Consider the following 19,504-nt stretch of genomic DNA (forward strand, 5'->3'; position numbering starts at 1 on the left):
ACCTCGTTCATGCTGCGATAGACGACTGGCCGCGCAGATTGAAGGCCTGTATTCAAAATCACGGAGGTAATTTTGAATAAACTTTAGTGTCATAAGAATCTATGTTTTGTTAAGTTCATTTTGGTATATGAATGGTTACATAATGAATAAACTTGTTTCAATTATTTTACATTAAACATGTGACAGAATTTATGACCTGACTAGGTAGATATGATCTTATACCAACCCGAAGTGAAAGGCGATCTTCACAGATTACGCATTAAGTAGGTACTTCTGGCGCGAAGCAGTAATGCTTTCCCGTTTGGAGAGCGGGGTTCACATAAAACTCATGTCTCAAGCTGGGTGGCGACATTTTCGTTGCTGATGTCTAAGGGCTCTGGTATCTATTTAACACCACGTGGATGACGCCGTAACGCATTTTTTGTCTATCCCATTTTCCAGTCTCTTGTTATGGATAACAAAATATATAATTTAGCAGGAGAGAACAAATTGTATGCTTAAAGTGAGAATGAAAGCTTTCAGAATGTTTACGTCAAATTAAAACACAAATTCGCTGCGTGATTTGTGATAAAATTTGAGCAGGTCTTTCTTAAACAAATATCGTTTTCTTCTAGTGTCTTTTCGTTAGGAATAAATATGTAAACATGTAAATGGGCCAGCTTTTACAGAAAAACTAGTAGGTATTCCAGTTCGCATAGAAATAATAAGTTTTATCACAGTAAAACACTATTGTGTGTAACACTTTATTTTCAAAAATTCGCATGATAATTCCTCAATTGCCACTCAACAATTGCGATATAACAAACATGGCGATCTTCTGAATCCAGCACCAGATGGAGCAGCCCTGCTTCTGCGGTTCCTCTTCTTCCTCTTCTTCTCCAGGAGTAGTAGCTGGAGTGGTCGTGGCGTCATCTTGGCAGTAAGAAACAGAAATCAAGAGAAAAATCGCCAAGAGAACCAAAAGGCGAAGAATGATGTTTCTGGACATTTTGATTTTTATATTTTAAAATTTTATACAACCGAAACTGTGTGTGGTCAACGAAATTTGTTTTAAAACAGGCCTATTTCCGTTTGGAAACGACGTCATTTAGATTTTAATCGTAATTGCCATGATAAACATCAGAACGATGAATGTTTTGGGTAATTTTGTACTATTGCAATGGTATTATTAGTTTTTCGTTACAAATTTCAAGGACAGTAATAAAATGATGATAAAAAGATTCAATATACTTATATAATCGAGGTCTGAACTATGATACCCTTTACTGGTAGTAGACATGCATAGAAACTCGCAAAGATAGATACGAGTACCCTGTCTATATCTGCCGCAAAGCAATTATATATTTGTAAAGAAATGCTCAATTAAAAATTGAATCGACTTTACGAAAGTTCAACAAGATAACTTGATAGGCATTTTCGTATGATTAACACATGATTAATTCTCGTAGGGTTGTTTTTTTGTATTTGCAATGGTATTTTTTATAAAGTTTAATTAAACTCTATATTTATGGAACAACTGCTTTCTTCATAATTTTTATAGTTAATACTAGCTTTTGCTCGCGACTTCGTCCGCGTAGAATAACAAATAATGCTTTATTTTAGAACAAATTTGGTTAGCATAAAAAACGTTATAGTAAGCCAACTTTAACATACAGACATATGCTGTCGCAGACTTTTTTTAAGATCTTTTAAAGGGGAACAATTCTGTCATATATTATTTTAGCGAAACTTTAACCATTTCTGCAGCGCACGCAGCGGAAGCTCTCAAAAGGGGAAAAAACCCCGATTTTGAAACATTCTTTATTGGCGCCCCACTTGTATATAAATGGGCTATGGGGTAAAGTGTCACCTTGTTCCGAAGGGACATTTTACTCCGCTTACAGATCATGGGGTAGTAGAGTCTACCGAGAATAAACGCGGCACGGTCACGGACTGATTTTATATGTGAGCGGAATGTCATCGAGGCATCCAGGGTAACGCCCAGGTACTTGACCTTCCTGGCCCAGGGTATGGGTTGTCTAAAGAGAGTAATCGGGGGTGTGAGATTCCTCCTCCTAATCCGGGAGGAAATCCGTGTGGAGCTTCCCCTCTGAAAGAGCACCGCAGTACTTTTCGCTAGGTTGATGTCTATGCGCCATTTTCGGAACCACTGTCCTAGGGCTAGGGCTGCGCTCTGAAGCTTCTTCGCGATTAAGGACTTGTTTCTACTGGAATAGTAAACAGTCGTGTCGTCGGCGAATAAAGCTAAATGGGTCGGCGGCGATCGGGGAATATCGTTAACGAATAAGCTAAATAGGAGGGGTGAGAGGACAGAGCCTTGCGGGACTCCAGCTGTGAGAGGTCGTGGGGAGGAGCGGGTTCCCTCGACTCGATATCGAAAAGAGCGGTTCGACAAGAAGTCCCGTATGATGAGCACGAGACTATCCGGCACGCCCATGTTGAATAGTTTGAAAATCAAACCGTTGTGCCAGACTTTGTCGAACGCTTTTGCGACGTCGAAGAAGAGAGCTCCCGTGTATAACGGTTTTGGTCGATTAAGCCCCACAAGAATGTGCTCCGTGAGGCGGTGCACTTGTTGAACGCATGAGTGATTTGTACGGAATCCGAATTGTTCATCGATGAGAATGCCCTTGGATGAGACGAAGTCTCTGAGGCGTTTGTAGAGCAGACGCTCATACAGTTTGCCTAGAGACATGAGGAGGCTAATCGGGCGGTAACTCGTCGGATGATTTTTTGGTTTACCGGGTTTATGTATGCCGATAACGTCCGCTTCTTTCCACACCGCGGGAAAGATACAGTTAGCCATAGCGGCATTGAAAATAGATGCCAACATCACGATGAGTTGGACGGGTAGAAGTTTAATAACGCGGTTGGATATACCGTAGGAACCGGGAGCCTTGCGGGGACGTAGGTCTTTGATCAAGTCTTTAACTTCCATCGGGGTGACGGGTGGTAACGCATCCGAGGGTGGCAAGGAGGCTCTGCGTTCTACCTCACTGTCTACTAATTCTACATGAACCGGGTCCACGGATTGAGTGCTGGGCGTGCACTGGGTTTGCAATGTATCGGCCAGCAGCTCTGCTTTTTCGTCATCATCGAACGCCGCGAGTCGGCCTGAGGGGCCTACGAGGGGGGGCATAGTTACTACCGTATCCGATTTGAGAGTACGAGCTAAGCGGTAGTAAGACCTTTGGGAGGGCGCGAGTCCTTCTAAGAAATCAGACCATCTGGCATCTCGGACTTCGGCGATGCGAGACTTTACGTCGCGTTGTAGGGCACGCATTCGAGTACGATTTTCCGCGGTAGGATACCTGTCGTAGGCGCATATCGAGGCGTTCTTAGCTCTAAGGAGTTCCCTAATATCGTCGGACAATGGCTAAAAGTGCCATGACTAACCTCGATAAAATCTGGAAAGACCGTAATATTCGCCGAGTAACTAAGATGCGTTTGGTTCGTACGTTGGTCTTCTCTATCTTCCTGTACGGCGTGGAGACTTGGTGTCTCAAGAAAAAGGAACGCAAAAAGATCGAGGCCTTTGAAATGTATTGCTGGAGAAAGCTGCTACGCATTCCTTGGACAGCTATGAGAACCAATGTCTCCATCCTCGAAGAGCTGAAGGTCACCAAGCGCTTGCTGACTATGTGCCAGGAAAAGATCCGGAGTTTCTTTGGGCACATAATGCGATCCTCATTGCACAGCCTGGAGAAACTCATAATTCTCGGACAAATGGAGGGGAAGCGCGCTAGAGGAAGAGCGCCAGCTAGATGGGTAGACCAACTCAAAGAGGTGACTGGAGGCCAGATACAGGGATCGGTACATATGGCGCAGAACCGGACCGAGTGGAGAAGACTGACATTCAGTCACGATCCTCAGCATTGAGGGAACGACCAGAAAGAATAAAAAAAATATTTTGAAAAAATATTCTTTCTTTATAATGTTTTCAATTTGAAATCACGAAGAGACAGGAAACCAATCAGTCGCCGTCTGACTCCGTAATATGATGAAATTGCATTTTGATTTATCTTTGGATCCAATTTTGTACCAAGACTTCAATAAAGGCTTATTCAATATTTTGATGTTTTTTTTTAAAGACCCTTCTAATTGCGTTTCACTGGAATAACGGATACCATCATTACGGCCAATTTTGCCATCGAACCGGATACTCATTATTCCAACTGAACCATGACTTATACTACGAATAAATAGACTTATTATTTATTCGTAGGACTTATACCGCCAATGTCTTTCTTAGATGGCAAACCCCAAATTCATTCATCAAAATAAATTCAATGACATCGCTGGCATTCGCACACAATTTAATCTTATATTTCAATGAACCTACAAAAAGTTTCTAAAAGAAAACGGGTGCGTAGCAACTGCTAATACGACAATGGAAATAGATTTTTGGGGCAACTTGAATGTATGCCCTAGGTTTGTGTTCCTAATTCTTCTTTCCTTTTGCGGGCCTACCGGAAGAAATTTCAACATGAAATAAATAGTGCCCTTGTAATCTGTATCCTTATTGTCGTGTTTCTTCTAAAATCTGTGTGTACAAAATATATTTTAAAAAAATATGACGTTATGTGTGACAAGGAACTTTCAATTAGCAGATTAAAATTTGTTTTAAAGCATAATAATATTTGGGAATTATTATTTGTCTAGTTCTTATAGAGAACATGTTAAAGTATCATTAAATTCTCACCATTTTACAAAAAGATAAATGACGATGGCTACAAAATAACAATTTTTTTGTAAATGGTCGAGTTGCCGTTAGTTTTACAAGAAATACAATGACATAATTAATTAATTGATAGAAGAAGCCGTTTCGCTGAACGAATGCCTACACTGTGCTTCACTAACTAAAGCGACAGTGAAAAACTTTTCCTCTACCAAGACATAAATCTTGGATACTTACTGACAGTCACTAATGTACACTACCACACATCAACCTGGACATAGAATACTTACAAACAGAAAGGTCACTTGGCTTTTTAAAATAGATTAATGTTTAATCGCGAGAATATAAACTATACAGACTAGATAGTCGAATCCAAAAATTTCGCAGTCAAAAAAGAGCCCCAAAAACTTTCAATCACCAAATAACTTTGTAAACAAGAGAGCTCACCTGATGTTAAGTGTTTAGAATCCATGGTGATAAGAGTAAATTTACACATTAGGTCGAAGGCTCGATAGCATTACGCGGCTGTCCTATTGCTTAAACCGAAAGAGATGTCTGCTTCGTGGCAAAATTAGGCAAAACAAATCACACTTATTCCGTTCTGTATTATTCTATGAACCAGATTTACGATGTGTGAACGTAATGATGATGACAGATGACGCTTTTACTAAACGTTTTACCCCTAAATACGTAAAAATGTTGGGGCTCAAAGAAAAAGTGAATTTTAATGTTGATCAATAATCTTACATAAATTTTGCTCCTTAAATGTCTGCATCATTTACAAGTTAAAGGTGACGGTAGATGCCAACGGTAAATGATTTATTTAAAAAGCAACAATTGAAATTTAAGATTTTATTTAACCATCATTCTACATATTTCTTCTTGAAACATTTCATAGCTATTGCAGTGCAATACCAGCTATTATGGTGAGCCTTGGAGGGACAGGGGCTCAGTCCGGAGCCCGACATAACCCGGCCAGATCTTCGCTTACTCCGTATCTGTAAATTGGGTTCTCCAAAGTAGAAAAAGAAAAGAAGCGGGCTTGATTCCTTGTGAACGTCTCTAGGCTGATGATGATTATATTTTTTTCGAATACCATGTCTTTTTGCTACCTCACGTTCTATTAAACGGAACCCTAAAACTTCATAAACTGGTGCAACAGCACTAACAAAATGTAGGATTTGTCTGTGAACCAAACTAAAAATCTATACTACGTTGCGTGAAATACTTCCGGTAAGAAATTAATTTCTCGAAAAGTATCAAACATGAAAACACGTAAAATATTGAAGTATATGTATTTTTTATTATTAATATTTAATTGCGTATTTTATTTAAATAATTAAATTAAAGCAAATCTGCCGATGACTCTGTCGTACATACATGGAGAATGTTATCGAAAAAAAAGATGCTAAATAATTCAATTCCAATCTCGATTTTTATAACTGTATTTTTGGCAGGAGTTTCACAGTGTAGCTGATGTTTGTTGATTACCGCAAACAACAATGATATGACGCCAACTACTCGAGACAAAAAGAGACTTAGGTCTCTGTAATATTGCAAAAAAATTTAAAATTAAATTATTGTTGAAAAACTCTATTCGTGAATACTTAAAAATTATTAAGTACAATACTCATAGTATATGCTCTTTAAAAGCATTATGTCACAGAAACACCAGGTGTGAGGACAAAACGAAAAAAGTAATAGTTTAATCCACCCAACAATGCAAATTGTTCATAGCACGAGACTACAATAACCTTAACTCTAGGGTTCCATAATGAATGCAACGAAACGAAAGTCGAATTACGGGAGAACGTGTTTGTCTTTGTAACGGACTCTGTTAGTTTTGCCATATTTGTTTTAAGTATTTAAATAGTAGTCCGTTAAAATACGATTCCAACTAAATAATACTAGACGGTGACCGAGCTTTTCTCGGTATTTTTTTATATTTTATATGAAAAAGAAACAAATAATATAAATAAACAATTCAATTTCTTGGTCTAACCTTAAACCAAGCACTAATTGGCGTCGGGTGGCTTAACAACGCCATCTGCTGAAATAGCTTAATAGTATTATTATTTACCAATAGATGTCGGGAAGAGTCATAAAGTTGATTATCGATAAAGTTGATTATTGAAAACACGAATAAAACAACATTTTCTGAAAATAATTCGTAGTTAGATCGATTTATCGCCCCCGAAATCCCCTGTATACTAAATTTTATAAAAATCGTTGGAGCCGTTTCCGAGATTCCGATACATATATATAGGTATATACAAGAATTGCTCGTTTAAAGGTATAAGATAGAATAGTTATTCGAGAACTTCACTTGATGGTATTTTAATTTGGTGTATCAAATGGAATTCTCATTAACATTCGCCAGATTTAATTACATATTATGTAGATATATATCAACTTAAATTAAAACCTGAATAATAATAGCTTAAATCTAAAGTTTTAAACTACGTTGTAATGAGAACAGTAGGTTTAGGTAATAAATTTAATGTTCATCGACCTTGATACGTGTGTAAACGATCAAATTAATCAGACGTGCTCCTGAATGATACTCCTGAGTTATTAATTGGTCCCGATAAATACATAAAAGAAGAGACTTTTTATTGATTATAGGAGTGAATAAACTAATGGACCATCTTATGTTAAGTGGTACCGGAGCCCATAGATATCACAACGTGAATGCTGTCACTCACCCTAAGGCATTCGGTCAAAGTCTTAATTGAATAGTTTAATATGTTTTCGGCTTTGTCTTTAAAGCATACTTCGCTAAAGAGACTGATCATTATACTTATTATTTTGTAATTTAGTCATTATTTATGACTTATAAATGATTAAACATACAATGATTATACAATGATAAGTGGTTTTAGCTACTGTATCTTTGTGTCGGTTTCAATCAAAGCCCTAGTCAGTATCAATATATAATCAATTATTGGTTATTGAACCTCAACCACTAAAATCTACTTATTATTCTTATTATTTCGTATATTTCTTTTGTTTTTATTAAATTTTGTTATTCGCTTTATGTAATGTATGTATTTATTTTTTATTTTATTTAAAAGTTCGTATTCTTACGAGAAAACGAGTACTTGTCATTAAGTATCTGCATATATTTTTTTTTGTATAATAATACTAGTCTGGAATCATTTAAAGGAAAATGCTTGTGCGTTCAACATCTTAAAACACAAACATTAGCTATTACGTTCGATGCTTACAACATGTACATTAGTCTCACAATAATATTAATACGGAACCCAGATAAAAAAGAGTTGAGCTATCCGCTACTATATAAAAGTTTTGAAGTCGGTTTTAAAAGAGCAACCGTAGCGGGTAGCTCTCAGGAAATGCAGTGAAGCTACTGAGGCAAGCCGGCTCTTTTTGTGAGTTAACTTTATATAACCTTTGATTCTACGTTTCGGAATTTCGCTACGTTTTTTTTTATTTATTTTTATTTTAATACTATTCAAAGCCTGCAGAATCTATACTTTTTGTGTGGATCTAAATAGTTATATTAAAAGAGGTATATGTTTGTTAGAAAAGTTGATGAGTAGAATCAATCGATTTTTTTAAATATACTAATATCGCAGATTGTTTTTTTTAATCCATTAAGCGTCGTAATAATAATATTATGGTCTTCCTGTGTCTTAGTGGTGCTCTAGTAGCACATTAAGATCAAAGCGCGACTGCCGCCCCCATCTTGGAAGATGAAGTCTACGTGTCAATAGTATAGTATTATCTCGCCGATTACGACAAAGAGATCGATGAGCGAACTAGCCCATAGACACAGCCCACTGAGTTTCTCGAGGATCGGATTCTCGTCGGATCTTCTCAGTGGGTCGCGTTTCCGATCCGGTGGTAGATTCTGCGAAGCACTTGCCACGTACCACCGGGTTTGGAATGAGCAGGCTTTGCCACGTTCCATCCGGCTATGGAATGAGCTTCCTGTTTCCTGAGCGCTATGACATGTTCTTCTTTAAAAGGGTCTTGTGGAGAGTATTAAGCGGTAGGCAGCGGCTTGGCTCTGCCCCTGGCATTGCCGAAGTCCATGGGCGACGGTAACCACTCACAATCAGGTGGGCCGTCTGCTCGTCTGCCTACAAGGGCAATAAAAAAAACTGCTCTTGCCGGAGTTAGTGTTAACAAATTCTCGCAGGTTGAGCCCGTGAGCTCGTCTGCTCGTCCGAGCGTAGCTTTTATTTACCTCCTTTATTTATTACCTCCTACCTATTATTTATTACCTATTTAATTACCTCTTAGGCTATCAGCGAATTGGTAGGAAAAAAACAAAAAAAAGCATTAGATTGGCTATTGGAATTAATCAGTGCATCGCAAATAAAGTTGATAGGACTCTAATACCAGCTAGCGGGGGCTTTCTATACCACATACAAATGGTAGAACCAGTTTCTGCGCAATTTCAATTCATTTGCCAATCGCAAAATTACAATATAATTTTTTTACTTCTTTGTGATATACCTGCAATCCTATTCTCTTTAACATCCCATTCAATATTGATAATTTGATAATGAACACGAATAGATATGTGAAATAGCGCAAAATCGAAAGAAGTTTTTAAAATAATATACGTGATCCAAATTTAAAATAATCAAAAAGTTGAAAAAAGGAAAAGTTTTTATGTAACAGTATTTATGGCCAGAATATTTATATTATATAGTCCACAGCGGTAGTAAATTATTCTTCTAGTATTAATCATAGCTTTCTTTGTCATATTTGTAAGACACTTTGTTAATTATTTTCAGTAAAAAGGTCCCGTAATAGCTGTTTGACGAACTGACATCGTTTTTTTTTTTTTTTTCCCTACCTATGCTGATAGCCTTGAGAGGCTATTTCAGCTTCACCCTAACGTGTGTAGGTGAGCTCACGGGGCTCAAACCGAAGAGTTGCTAACACTGACCCTAGCAAGAGCAGTGCTTCGCAGAATCTACTGACGTCGTAAAAGTCGTTTCAACAAAGGAAAATTAATGATGGTCGGATATTTGATTCGATTAATAGAAATTGAATTTAGGCAAAAGTAAAAATTTTGCTGATTACATTAAGTTATACATTGACACTCTTATTATAAACGAATCGTTGTATGTAGTGATTAATAATATAATAATAATAATGTTTTTATTACAAGTAACCATGACTCATATAAATTGTTAATAAGACTTAGACCTATGTTAGTAGTTATATTTACATCACAATGAATTACTGTCGTAACATCCCATGAGAGATGGCACCACAGCGACCCATGTATACACAGTCCAGCCTGCTTGCGATCATGCTCAGGATACTGTTGGAGCTGGCCCTCACTCTGCTTACCAGAGATGCATACCTCTTACGCATGGTAGCGTAAAAACAATCTATGTGCGCGTCTGCAAACATCCCTGATGCGCTACAAAAGCGGGGCAGCACCACCAGCACCCTAAACGCGTTATTATAATGATTTTCATAATTAGCACCACCGGATCCTGTTTCAATTCCAGATTCATCTCATCAGTGTATTTATTTTAAGACAAGCTATTTTTGTTACTTATCATATCGCACATACGGTGCTATAAAGTCACTTATGCTATTTTCGTTAACACTGAACTGAATATGAGAAAATACACTTTTTTATAGTTATTAGTGAGACGAGCGAGATGTTTGCTTTTACTGATGAAGTTTAAAGTTGTAGTTTAAATATTATCATTTTATTTCTATAGCCTAGCAGAACTAGATAAGATCAAACCAACCAACATACTTGTTGAACGTCAAAAAGAACTACCGCCAATTCAAAAAAACTAGCCTCCGTCCTGAGAAGAACTCAGCGGGCTTGTCTTTTTTTTTTTAATATTAGATTTTTTTAAATATTCATTTTTATAACGTAACAATTATTGTTATATTGAAATGCCCGGAGCGAGCAACTCATTCCCACTTTGTGCAATCTTCTAGACAATCATTAATTTTATAATAAGCTATATTGCACAGATGTTCTTTAATACATAGTTTTCTTAAACCTATGTATATGTAGGTTCTGAACATCTTGTGGGATTTTGTTGTACATGCGCACAGACAAACACCCGAATGAATGTCGTATCTTATGTAACCTACTCATCGGCACAACAAGCTTGTGTTTGTTCCTAGTATTTCTATTATGTATGTCAGACTTTTTAGGAAACTCCTCAATACGTTTATGAACATACATCAAATTTTCAAAAATGTACTGTATGTGTACTATGTACTGTGATGTTGAATTTTCCAACATTTCTCCTGAAAAATTACATAATTTGCATAAGGGACGTAATTGCCCCGTATATGCGATATATTGTTTGTTGACAAATCACTAAAAACTTGCGTGTTCAATTTTATTTTCAATAAACTTTGCACACGCTATTCATGTCTAATAAAATGTTTATTTCCAGGAAAAAATGATACTACTGAATGTATTGGCAGTCGTCCTTCCGTGTGTGCTGGCGTCGAGGACGCGCGGCTCCTCGGGGACTTTAGTTGACTTCACCGACCCAAAGGTTCCGTATTCAAATGTAGCTTGGTAGCGAAATAGCAGCGAAAATGAATTTTTTGGAAAAATTTGTAGGAATTCACAATTTTTATCGTAAAAGAGCAAACGTTGCTTAAAATGGCTAGTACCCAAAAAGCAAACATTACCCTTTGAAATGATAGCTTTTTATTGATTTAAGAGCCACAACTCAATGTTAACTGGTCACTAAAACCCATTGGATGCCACCTACCTAACCTTAAAACATGAGATCAAAGACTCAATCGTTTTTTAAACGGTTTTATTTAGCTCGACCTGTACGGAATTTGTTTTTTATTTATTTGGGTCAAAATTAGAAATTGAAATTTAAGCACCTTCCCGTTGTCAGATTGATCTGAAATTTGGTACACACATTTAATTTAGATGACAATACAATATAATAAAATCAATGACATTATAAATCTAAGATGGCCGCCGATACAAAATGGCGGATTACATATTTTTCCTTAAACCCCTCAATATGGGTATCAAATGAAAGGGCTACACTAGTAAAACACGATGATTATGTCAAAATTTAAAATTCAAGATGGACGCCGTTCCAATATGGCGGACTAGGTACATATTTTTCCACAACCACCACAATATGGGTATCAAATAATAGGACTACACTAGCAGAATACTGTCATTATGTCAAAATTTCGTATTAGGTGTTACAAGTTACAAAATGGCGTATTAGGTGGGGGCATGATTAGTCGTGTCGAGAACAGTTGCGTCCAAGATTGTGTGACGTTAGAGGGGCAGATAAAAAAAAAGGTAATTAGATACCTCGTTAGTAATCGGTAGCTATACCACCCAAGTTAAGGTAATAGGTTAAAACGTGCCGAGGACTGTATGGCATTAGGGTGGGTAAAAATGTAATGTCGTCAGCGCTTCCCCCTCAAGATTGGGCGCATCTTGTTGTATATTAAGCCTTACCCCTTTGCTGGACTTCTGGCGGGGTCGACCGTCAAAATGCCCCTTAATCGTGGGAACAGCATGGTAACAATAAATAAAAAAGCAAACAAAAATAAAAACGAAACTGCTGCACAACGAAAAAGAAGGCTCGAAAAGGCAAAAGAAAAGTATAGAACGAAACGTGCAAAGGAAAGTGAAAATGAAACCCACAGTTGACTACAGAAACGAAGAGAACGGTTAGCAACAGAAACACCTGAGCAACATGATACCAGGTTAATAGTACAACGTGAGAGACAAAGGCAGCTGGTAGAGTCAGAAACACCTGAGCGTCATGAGTGCAGGCTAGCATCACAACGTGACAGACGAAGAGAGCTAATAGCGTCAGAAACACCCGAGCGTCATGAGTCCAGGCTAGCATCACAACGTGACAGACAAAGAGAGTTGTTAGCATCAGAAACATCTGAGCGTCATGAGTCTAGGCTAGCACCACAACGTGACAGACGAAGAGAGCTAATAGCGTCAGAAACACTTGAGCGTCATGAGTCCAGGCTAAGATTACAACGTAATAGACAAATAGAGCTATTAGCGTCAGAAACACCTGAGCAACATGAGGCCAGGTTAACAGGACGGCGTGAGAGACGAAAGGAGTTAGAAGCTTCAGAAACACCTGAGCAACGCCACGACAGGTTAAATAACCAACGTGAGCGTGCACAGCAACGCAGAGCTGAAAATCATGTACAAGCGTTTGAAAATGCCATTAACACATCGTGTATACACGTTTGTGACATTTGCACGAAGCATTGATATCCTAACCAAATTCATACTGTACGTTACAACACAGCTGTATTAGGATATCTACCTGCAGAACTGTCTTCAAAAACAACATTACTTTTATGTTCGCGCTGCCAAACACATGTGACCAGTAATAAAACAATAGCACCATCAAAGGCGTACTGGAATAATCTGGATCCAGGTTCAATACCAGATGAGATTCAAGCGCTGACGCAAGCAGAGCAGCGATTGCTGTGTAGAATCATCCCGCTTGTTAAAATCGTAAAATTTACTGGGCTATACGGGCAGTACGGTTTCCGCGGACAAGCAGTGTTGTTTGCCCAAGATATCTTTGAGGTCAGTGAAAGATTACCTAATATGCTTCCAAGATCTTCCAGCCAGGTGGGTATCGTTGTAGTTACAGAACGTTTGGAGAATTTGAACATCACAAGAGAGTTCACAATATCTCGCGAAAAATTCTACAGCGCTTTAAGATGGTTAACTAGAAATAACCCACTTTATAGAGATGTACGCATTGACGAAAATGTCCAGATTAGTGAACAAGACTTAATACGACTTAGTGTGCCAGATATACCTGAAAACGGTGAACCTGAAAGAATTGAAATTCCAAATGTATTCATTAGTATTAATGACGTTGCTAGAATTATTCGGGCTTCATGGCATCAAGGTGACCACAGCGTTTTCACTTCGGGATTTGCCGGCGTGTAATGTAATGGCATGCACGTTATTTACCCTAAAGCCATACAGTTTCCAGCAAAATTCAATTATGGTACGGCTGAAAGAAGGATGTTGCCCTTAGTTTTGTCATGGGCATCCACCGTCCATAAAATGCAGGGCAGCACCGTCGACCATGCAGTAGTATATTTGGGCTCAAAATTTTTTGAGGAAGGACAAGCATACGTGGCTCTAAGTCGAGTCAAGTCTCTGGAAGGGCTATCTATGTATTGAGGAATTAGATTGTACTAAATTATCAGGTAAGAAACCATGTAATAATGATGCACTGAATGAATTAAATAGAATGAGGAATATTCGGTAGACAATTTCACTAAATACTAAAAACAAGAAAATAAAAATCGGTAAAAAAACTTTTAAGTTAAACGGTTTTATTTTATGGGCACTGAAAACTACAAAATAAATAAATAGTTACTTACCTATCAACCTACGTAGGTGATCTCGGTCATTAATATCTTTGATGGTAGTGGTTGTCATAACATGAACCATGTCAGCGGCCGAAAGGCAGTTCATGAAAGAACGCTAACACCAGGGTTTGCTTGGTAGGTAAACTAAGCAGCCCACACTATAACAAGTAGGTATTTTGACCTTCTAGTTCAGAAATATTTTAGTACTAGGCAGAATAGCTTTTAGGCATTATTAGACTAAAATAAAAACGTGGGGCCCATTATTATTTCTGTATTACTTTCTACTATACTAAGTGTGGATTGTATCGACTTAATATAATCGTCATCATCATCATCCTAGCGGTTTATCCCGGTCGCATCCGAAACCTCATAGCTCCGGAGTCCAGGGTCCGCTGAATCGACTTACTATAATCGTAACTGGAGGTTTTGACCATCAATAACCAGCCGTGGCGGCTTCACCAGCGAACGCCGAGCTCATGATCTACCAAAGTATAAGATATGCTCTGCCATAGATATGATTTCAGAGGGGCCCCACGTTTTTATTTTAGTCTAATATGCCTAAAAGCTATTCTGCCTAGTACTAAAATATTTCTGAACTAGAAGGTCAAAATACCTACTTGTTATAGTGTGGGCTGCTTAGTTTACCTACCAAGCAAACCCTGGTGTTAGCGTTCTTTCATGAACTGCCTTTCGGCCGCTGACATGGTTCATGTTATGACAACCACTACCATCAAAGATATTAATGACCGAGATCACCTACGTAGGTTGATAGGTAAGTAACTATTTATTTATTTTGTAGTTTTCAGTGCCCATAAAATAAAACCGTTTAACTTAAAAGTTTTTTTACCGATTTTTATTTTATAATATATCGAATATCGGTACTCAAAGTACTGATAGTACTGAAATTCAAACCGGAACGAATAAAATAACAATAGGTAGGCTCGTGCGTAGATCAGCACTTCAACGGCTTTTAATCGTAAAGGCATTAATTTTTTTTTTTAAATATGTAAGCTGGTCGAAACCTCTTTAACTTTTAATACTCGTAACAGCGTATGAATAGTACATCCCTTAAGTTCCCGAACGCTCTAAGCAAGAACGACAGTATTGATTTACATCATTATGTGTGCATTTACTAATTACTTGAAATAATTACCTCAAAAAACATAGATTTCTGAATAGAAGCGATATTTTTGAATTGATTTTAACAGTTTTTAACATGGCCACCATCGTTAATTGTTTTTTTTTATTGCTTAGATGGGTGTACGAGCTCACAGCCCACCTGGTGCTAAATGGTTACCGGAGCCCATAGACATATTTTTTTTATTGCTTGAATGAGTGGATGAGCTCACAGCCCACCCCACCCTTCAAACCGAAACGCATTACTGCTTCATGGCAGAAATAGGCAGGGCGGTGGTACCTACCCGTGCGGACTCACGAGACATCCTACCACCACTAGGAAACAACAAGAGATTTTTTGGGAAACAAGATTACAATAGTGCTACTTCTGCCATATCACGAAGAAATAACAGTGCGTTGAGAACCTGATGAAGTCTACAAGTTTCTAATTCATGGCCAATGTATTTTCATGTAAAATCTTCCGGTTTGAATGCTTAAACTATATTACAGGTCCAGGGACATTTAGATGCCCTAGTACGGATGGCGCAGTCGTGCGTGATAAAGGTCCGGGCAACCCCGAAAGACGTGAGGGCTTACTTCACAAACTCCTCGCCCGTTTCAAGATCCGGACAGTGCTTCGCTACCTGCATGCTCGAACAAAGTGACATAATAAATCACGGAAAGGTATGAATCTGAGATTATCGAAAACACTTCTTTAATGTTTTTATTACGATTTCACTACTGGTTACTAATTACTGGTGGTACATCTGGTGAGTCCACGCGGATAGGTACCACCACCCTGCCTATTTCGGCCGTGAAGCAGTAATGCGTTTCGGTTTGAAGGACGGGGCAGCCGTTGTAACTATATTAACTACAAGGTGGGTGGCGCATTTACGTCGTAGATGTCTATGAGCTCCAGTAACCATTTAACACCAGGTGGGCTGTGAGCTCGTCCACCCATCTAAGCAATAAAAAAAAATTAAAAAAAAACAGTGCCTAAATATTTCTATTAGCCATTTATCCATTAGAATGAACTAAAAAGCAAAGGAATCCGTTTCCCAAAGTTTTTAATGGTGTATTTGTTTTTACAATGATTTTAATTGCGATAAAACTTATTCTTAATTATAAAAAGGTAAAGGAAAAAAGTCTAATACGATTAAATCATAATACCGAATACGCAAAGTAATCTGTTATAAAAAATATTAATGGACCTAAGGAATAATTGAATTACGTGTGAAAGATCGCTTTATATAATTGAAAAGATAATGTAACTAACTAAATAGTATTAAATTAAAAGCTTTTTACATGTTACTTTTTACTTTAAAATGTTTTCCTAAATAGCCATCGCAATTTATGCTACAAGCAAGCAAGCTTCATTATTTATCCTAACATTATTAGGTTTTTAGAGAACGCTTCTTCTAAATTGTATTTTAGTATTTTCATCGGGTTTCGCGTGTCGCACACATAATTAAAACAAATATTACGGTTTAATCTTGCCTTTTTATTGTCTTGGTGTTATAAATTTTCTTACACTGTAATTTAGCTAGGGATTTCTATTGCTAAAATGAGTCCTTCATAAATTATTGAAATTAAAGCCGACTTAACCTAATAGGTGTAATGGCTCTAATAAAGAATGAAAAAAAAAAGAAATTACAAAGCTAGTGGATATAAATAATGTTGGACAGGTAGGACAGCAGAGTAGTGGTAGGACAGCATTTATACAATACAAATGACCCTTCGATCGCAAGTCTCAAGATAGCTGCTTCACGCTTTTATGACCATAGGCTCCGCGCTAACACCAAGTGACACGTGAGTTCACCAACACGTCTAAAGCAAGACTAGTTATTAATCTAAACAATTTCTAAATAATTAGGTCAACAGAGACCTTCTGGTACACCTGGCTGGTTTGGTGAACGGCAAGAATTCACGTGTTGTACGTAAGCTGAACAGTGTCTCCCGTCTCTGCTTGGACAGTATTAGTGGCATGACGGACAGATGTCAATTAGCTTCGACGTACAATGACTGTCTGAATGAAAACATGATAGAGTTCGCTTTTCCCCTCGACATTGCAGAGGAAGCCGTCAGGAAAATGCCGTTTCACCTAATACAGCCTAAGTGAGTAAGTTCTTCTCTGTTGTTTTAGCTGACTTCGATGCTGGTAGGATGCATTGAAAGCCCACAATGTACAACCATGCTGCGTATTTTTGTAGTGAGGCTGTCATGCATTGCTGTTTGAAGGGAATAAGATACAATACAAATACTAATTCTACCTTATATCTCCAGGAGGGTGTCGGCGTTGTGATCTTTTTTAGATGGGTTCTCTTTTTGAGAAACACGAGTTAGACAGTGGGCCTGTTAACCCATCTAAGAATTAGAAAAATATGTCCTTCTGTATTGCTTTGATGTACTCTGGCAGAACTTAGACAGGCTTAGATTATATTATCTTGGAACATTTAGACCACGAATGCTATATTTATGAAGACATTACTTCTGCCTCTAGTTACGGTCAACGAAAGCTTTATCGAGAATTGATTTATTTTAAAAAATCTATATAATTGTTATACATATTAAATGTAGTGCATCCAATACTCTATCAAGGATATTCGTCATGTATATGACGACTTAAAATGCTGGTATTACATCTTCGAAACTGTAACTATACTGAGACCTTATATCTTAAGGTGGTGGCGCATTTACGTTGTATTTGTATATGGGCTCCAGTAACCACTTAACATCAGGTGGGCTGTGAGCTCGTCCACCCATCTAAGCAATAAAAAAAGGCCTCCTCGTACGTGAGAGAAAAAATATATTTTGTTTTTTTCAGTTTGCCGCAAGAAATGAAGCATCCGAATTATTGAAGTCAATAAATTAGTGAAGATCTGTAATTTTTATTCTATTGTAATTTTTATTTTATTCTATCCGATTATTATTCTATCCTGATCTGTAATTAATATTATTTTTAGTTTAGTGATCGTGGGTGAATTTTGTGTGCAAATAAAATTTATGTACCTTTGTAAAAATGTATTTTTGTAGCCAAAAACAGAGCTTTATTTTACAAGCTTTAATAGGGTATATGAAAAAACGTGCAGCACACGTAGAGTCGTCCTGGCTTATAGTATTAGAAGCCCGGTGTACCCATATCGTCGGTGTTCAAATCCCTTACCAATTTTTCTAAGAACACTCGTGCTTTATTTATCTCAAGGTAGGTGGCGCATTTACGTTGTAGATGTCTATCGGCTCCAGTAACCACTTAACACCAGATGGGCTGTGAGCTCGTTCACCCATCTAAGCAATAAAAAAAATCCTGTCTATTTAATTAACTCGCCTTCATGGAGTTTTCTTAACGGCAAGTCCGTCTTCGAAGAAGTATTGAAAAGAGTTCTTGTTTGACATTACTGATGTCCATGCATTGATTAACACTTATTTTTATTGCCCTTGTAAGTAGACGAGCATATGAGCATCCCCTGATGGTGAGTGGTTACCGTCGCCCATGGACGTCAGCAGTGTTAGGGTAGAACCAGGCCGTAGCCTACCGTTTAGTACTCTCCACAAGCCTCGCTTTTAGACTTTCTATTAAATGACTAATATTAAATGATAACTTGTCTCTGTTTGATTTAACCTCGAAAACTGTAAAGTATTGAAAACGTCAGAAATAATAAAATGAAAATAATAATAAAAACGATATTAAATCGTAAAAGTAGTTTCAATAAAAAATACTTTGTTATTTTAAAATACCGCTATTAAAAGACATGGCCAAATCAAAGTGATAAGATTTAAAATTGATCAATTACCAACATATTGTGTTCAGTTTTGGTTTTTGATTAATATATAAGCTTATATAAGCTATAAGGTTATAAGTTTATGGTATATATTAAGCTATTTCGATTGAAATATTTGCGTGAACACGATCTCTCGCGCTGGGCGAAATATACGATGCAGTATCTTTAATTTTTAGAGATTCTAGAACGTCCGACTACCTACCAGAAAATCACTTGGGTTTTCTCAAAAAATAACGTATCGAACTAAGGGCCTTCAAATTCTAAGTAAACAACCAAATACTCCATCATCTAGCAATAACTGTAAGTTTGCGTAACCTTGATTGTAAGTGTCATCCAACACATTGATCAAATAATATGATTGAGAGGTCTCTCTGACCCAGAAGGTTTATCTGTGGAGATACTTCAATCGACCGAGCGGGGAAGGTTAAACATGACAACGTTCATCCAATGACCGAAATTCGATCGTAAAGTCTATACCTCAAGACTTAGATTCGGTTTATGTGCATTTTCTTTTCGTTTTGTTTGTTGTTATTGAAAAAACAAAAGTGTAAAAAAA

At 37.5% G+C, this 19,504-nt stretch overlaps 2 protein-coding genes across 2 annotated transcripts in view; one reads left to right on the plus strand and one right to left on the minus strand.

The window, feature by feature from the left end:
* LOC114242736 (xibalbin-1) overlaps positions 1-19,504 on the minus strand; it is a 481,172-nt gene that overhangs the window by 132,594 nt on the left and 329,074 nt on the right. The window lies entirely within an intron of this gene.
* On the plus strand, positions 11,101-18,269 carry LOC114242751 (general odorant-binding protein 19d). The gene is made up of 4 exons (XM_028174015.2): positions 11,101-11,199; positions 15,680-15,853; positions 17,043-17,284; positions 17,994-18,269. Exons 1-4 carry the CDS (start codon positions 11,101-11,103, stop codon positions 18,025-18,027), a joined length of 549 nt encoding a protein of 182 aa, XP_028029816.2. The 3' UTR covers positions 18,028-18,269.

This window comes from Bombyx mandarina, chromosome A1 (genome assembly GCF_030267445.1).
Source record: "Bombyx mandarina strain Sakado chromosome A1, ASM3026744v2".
Classification (NCBI taxonomy): domain Eukaryota; kingdom Metazoa; phylum Arthropoda; class Insecta; order Lepidoptera; family Bombycidae; genus Bombyx; species Bombyx mandarina.

Excerpts from the sequence above, each read along its gene's own strand:
- LOC114242751 (XM_028174015.2), top strand. The coding sequence starts at position 11,101 with ATGATACTACTGAATGTATTGGCAGTCGTCCTTCCGTGTGTGCTGGCG. Across the intron at positions 11,200-15,679 it reads TTGACTTCACCGACCCAAAG|GTCCAGGGACATTTAGATGC; the intron begins GTTCCGTATTCA and ends ACTATATTACAG. Across the intron at positions 17,285-17,993 it reads TTTCACCTAATACAGCCTAA|TTTGCCGCAAGAAATGAAGC; the intron begins GTGAGTAAGTTC and ends TGTTTTTTTCAG.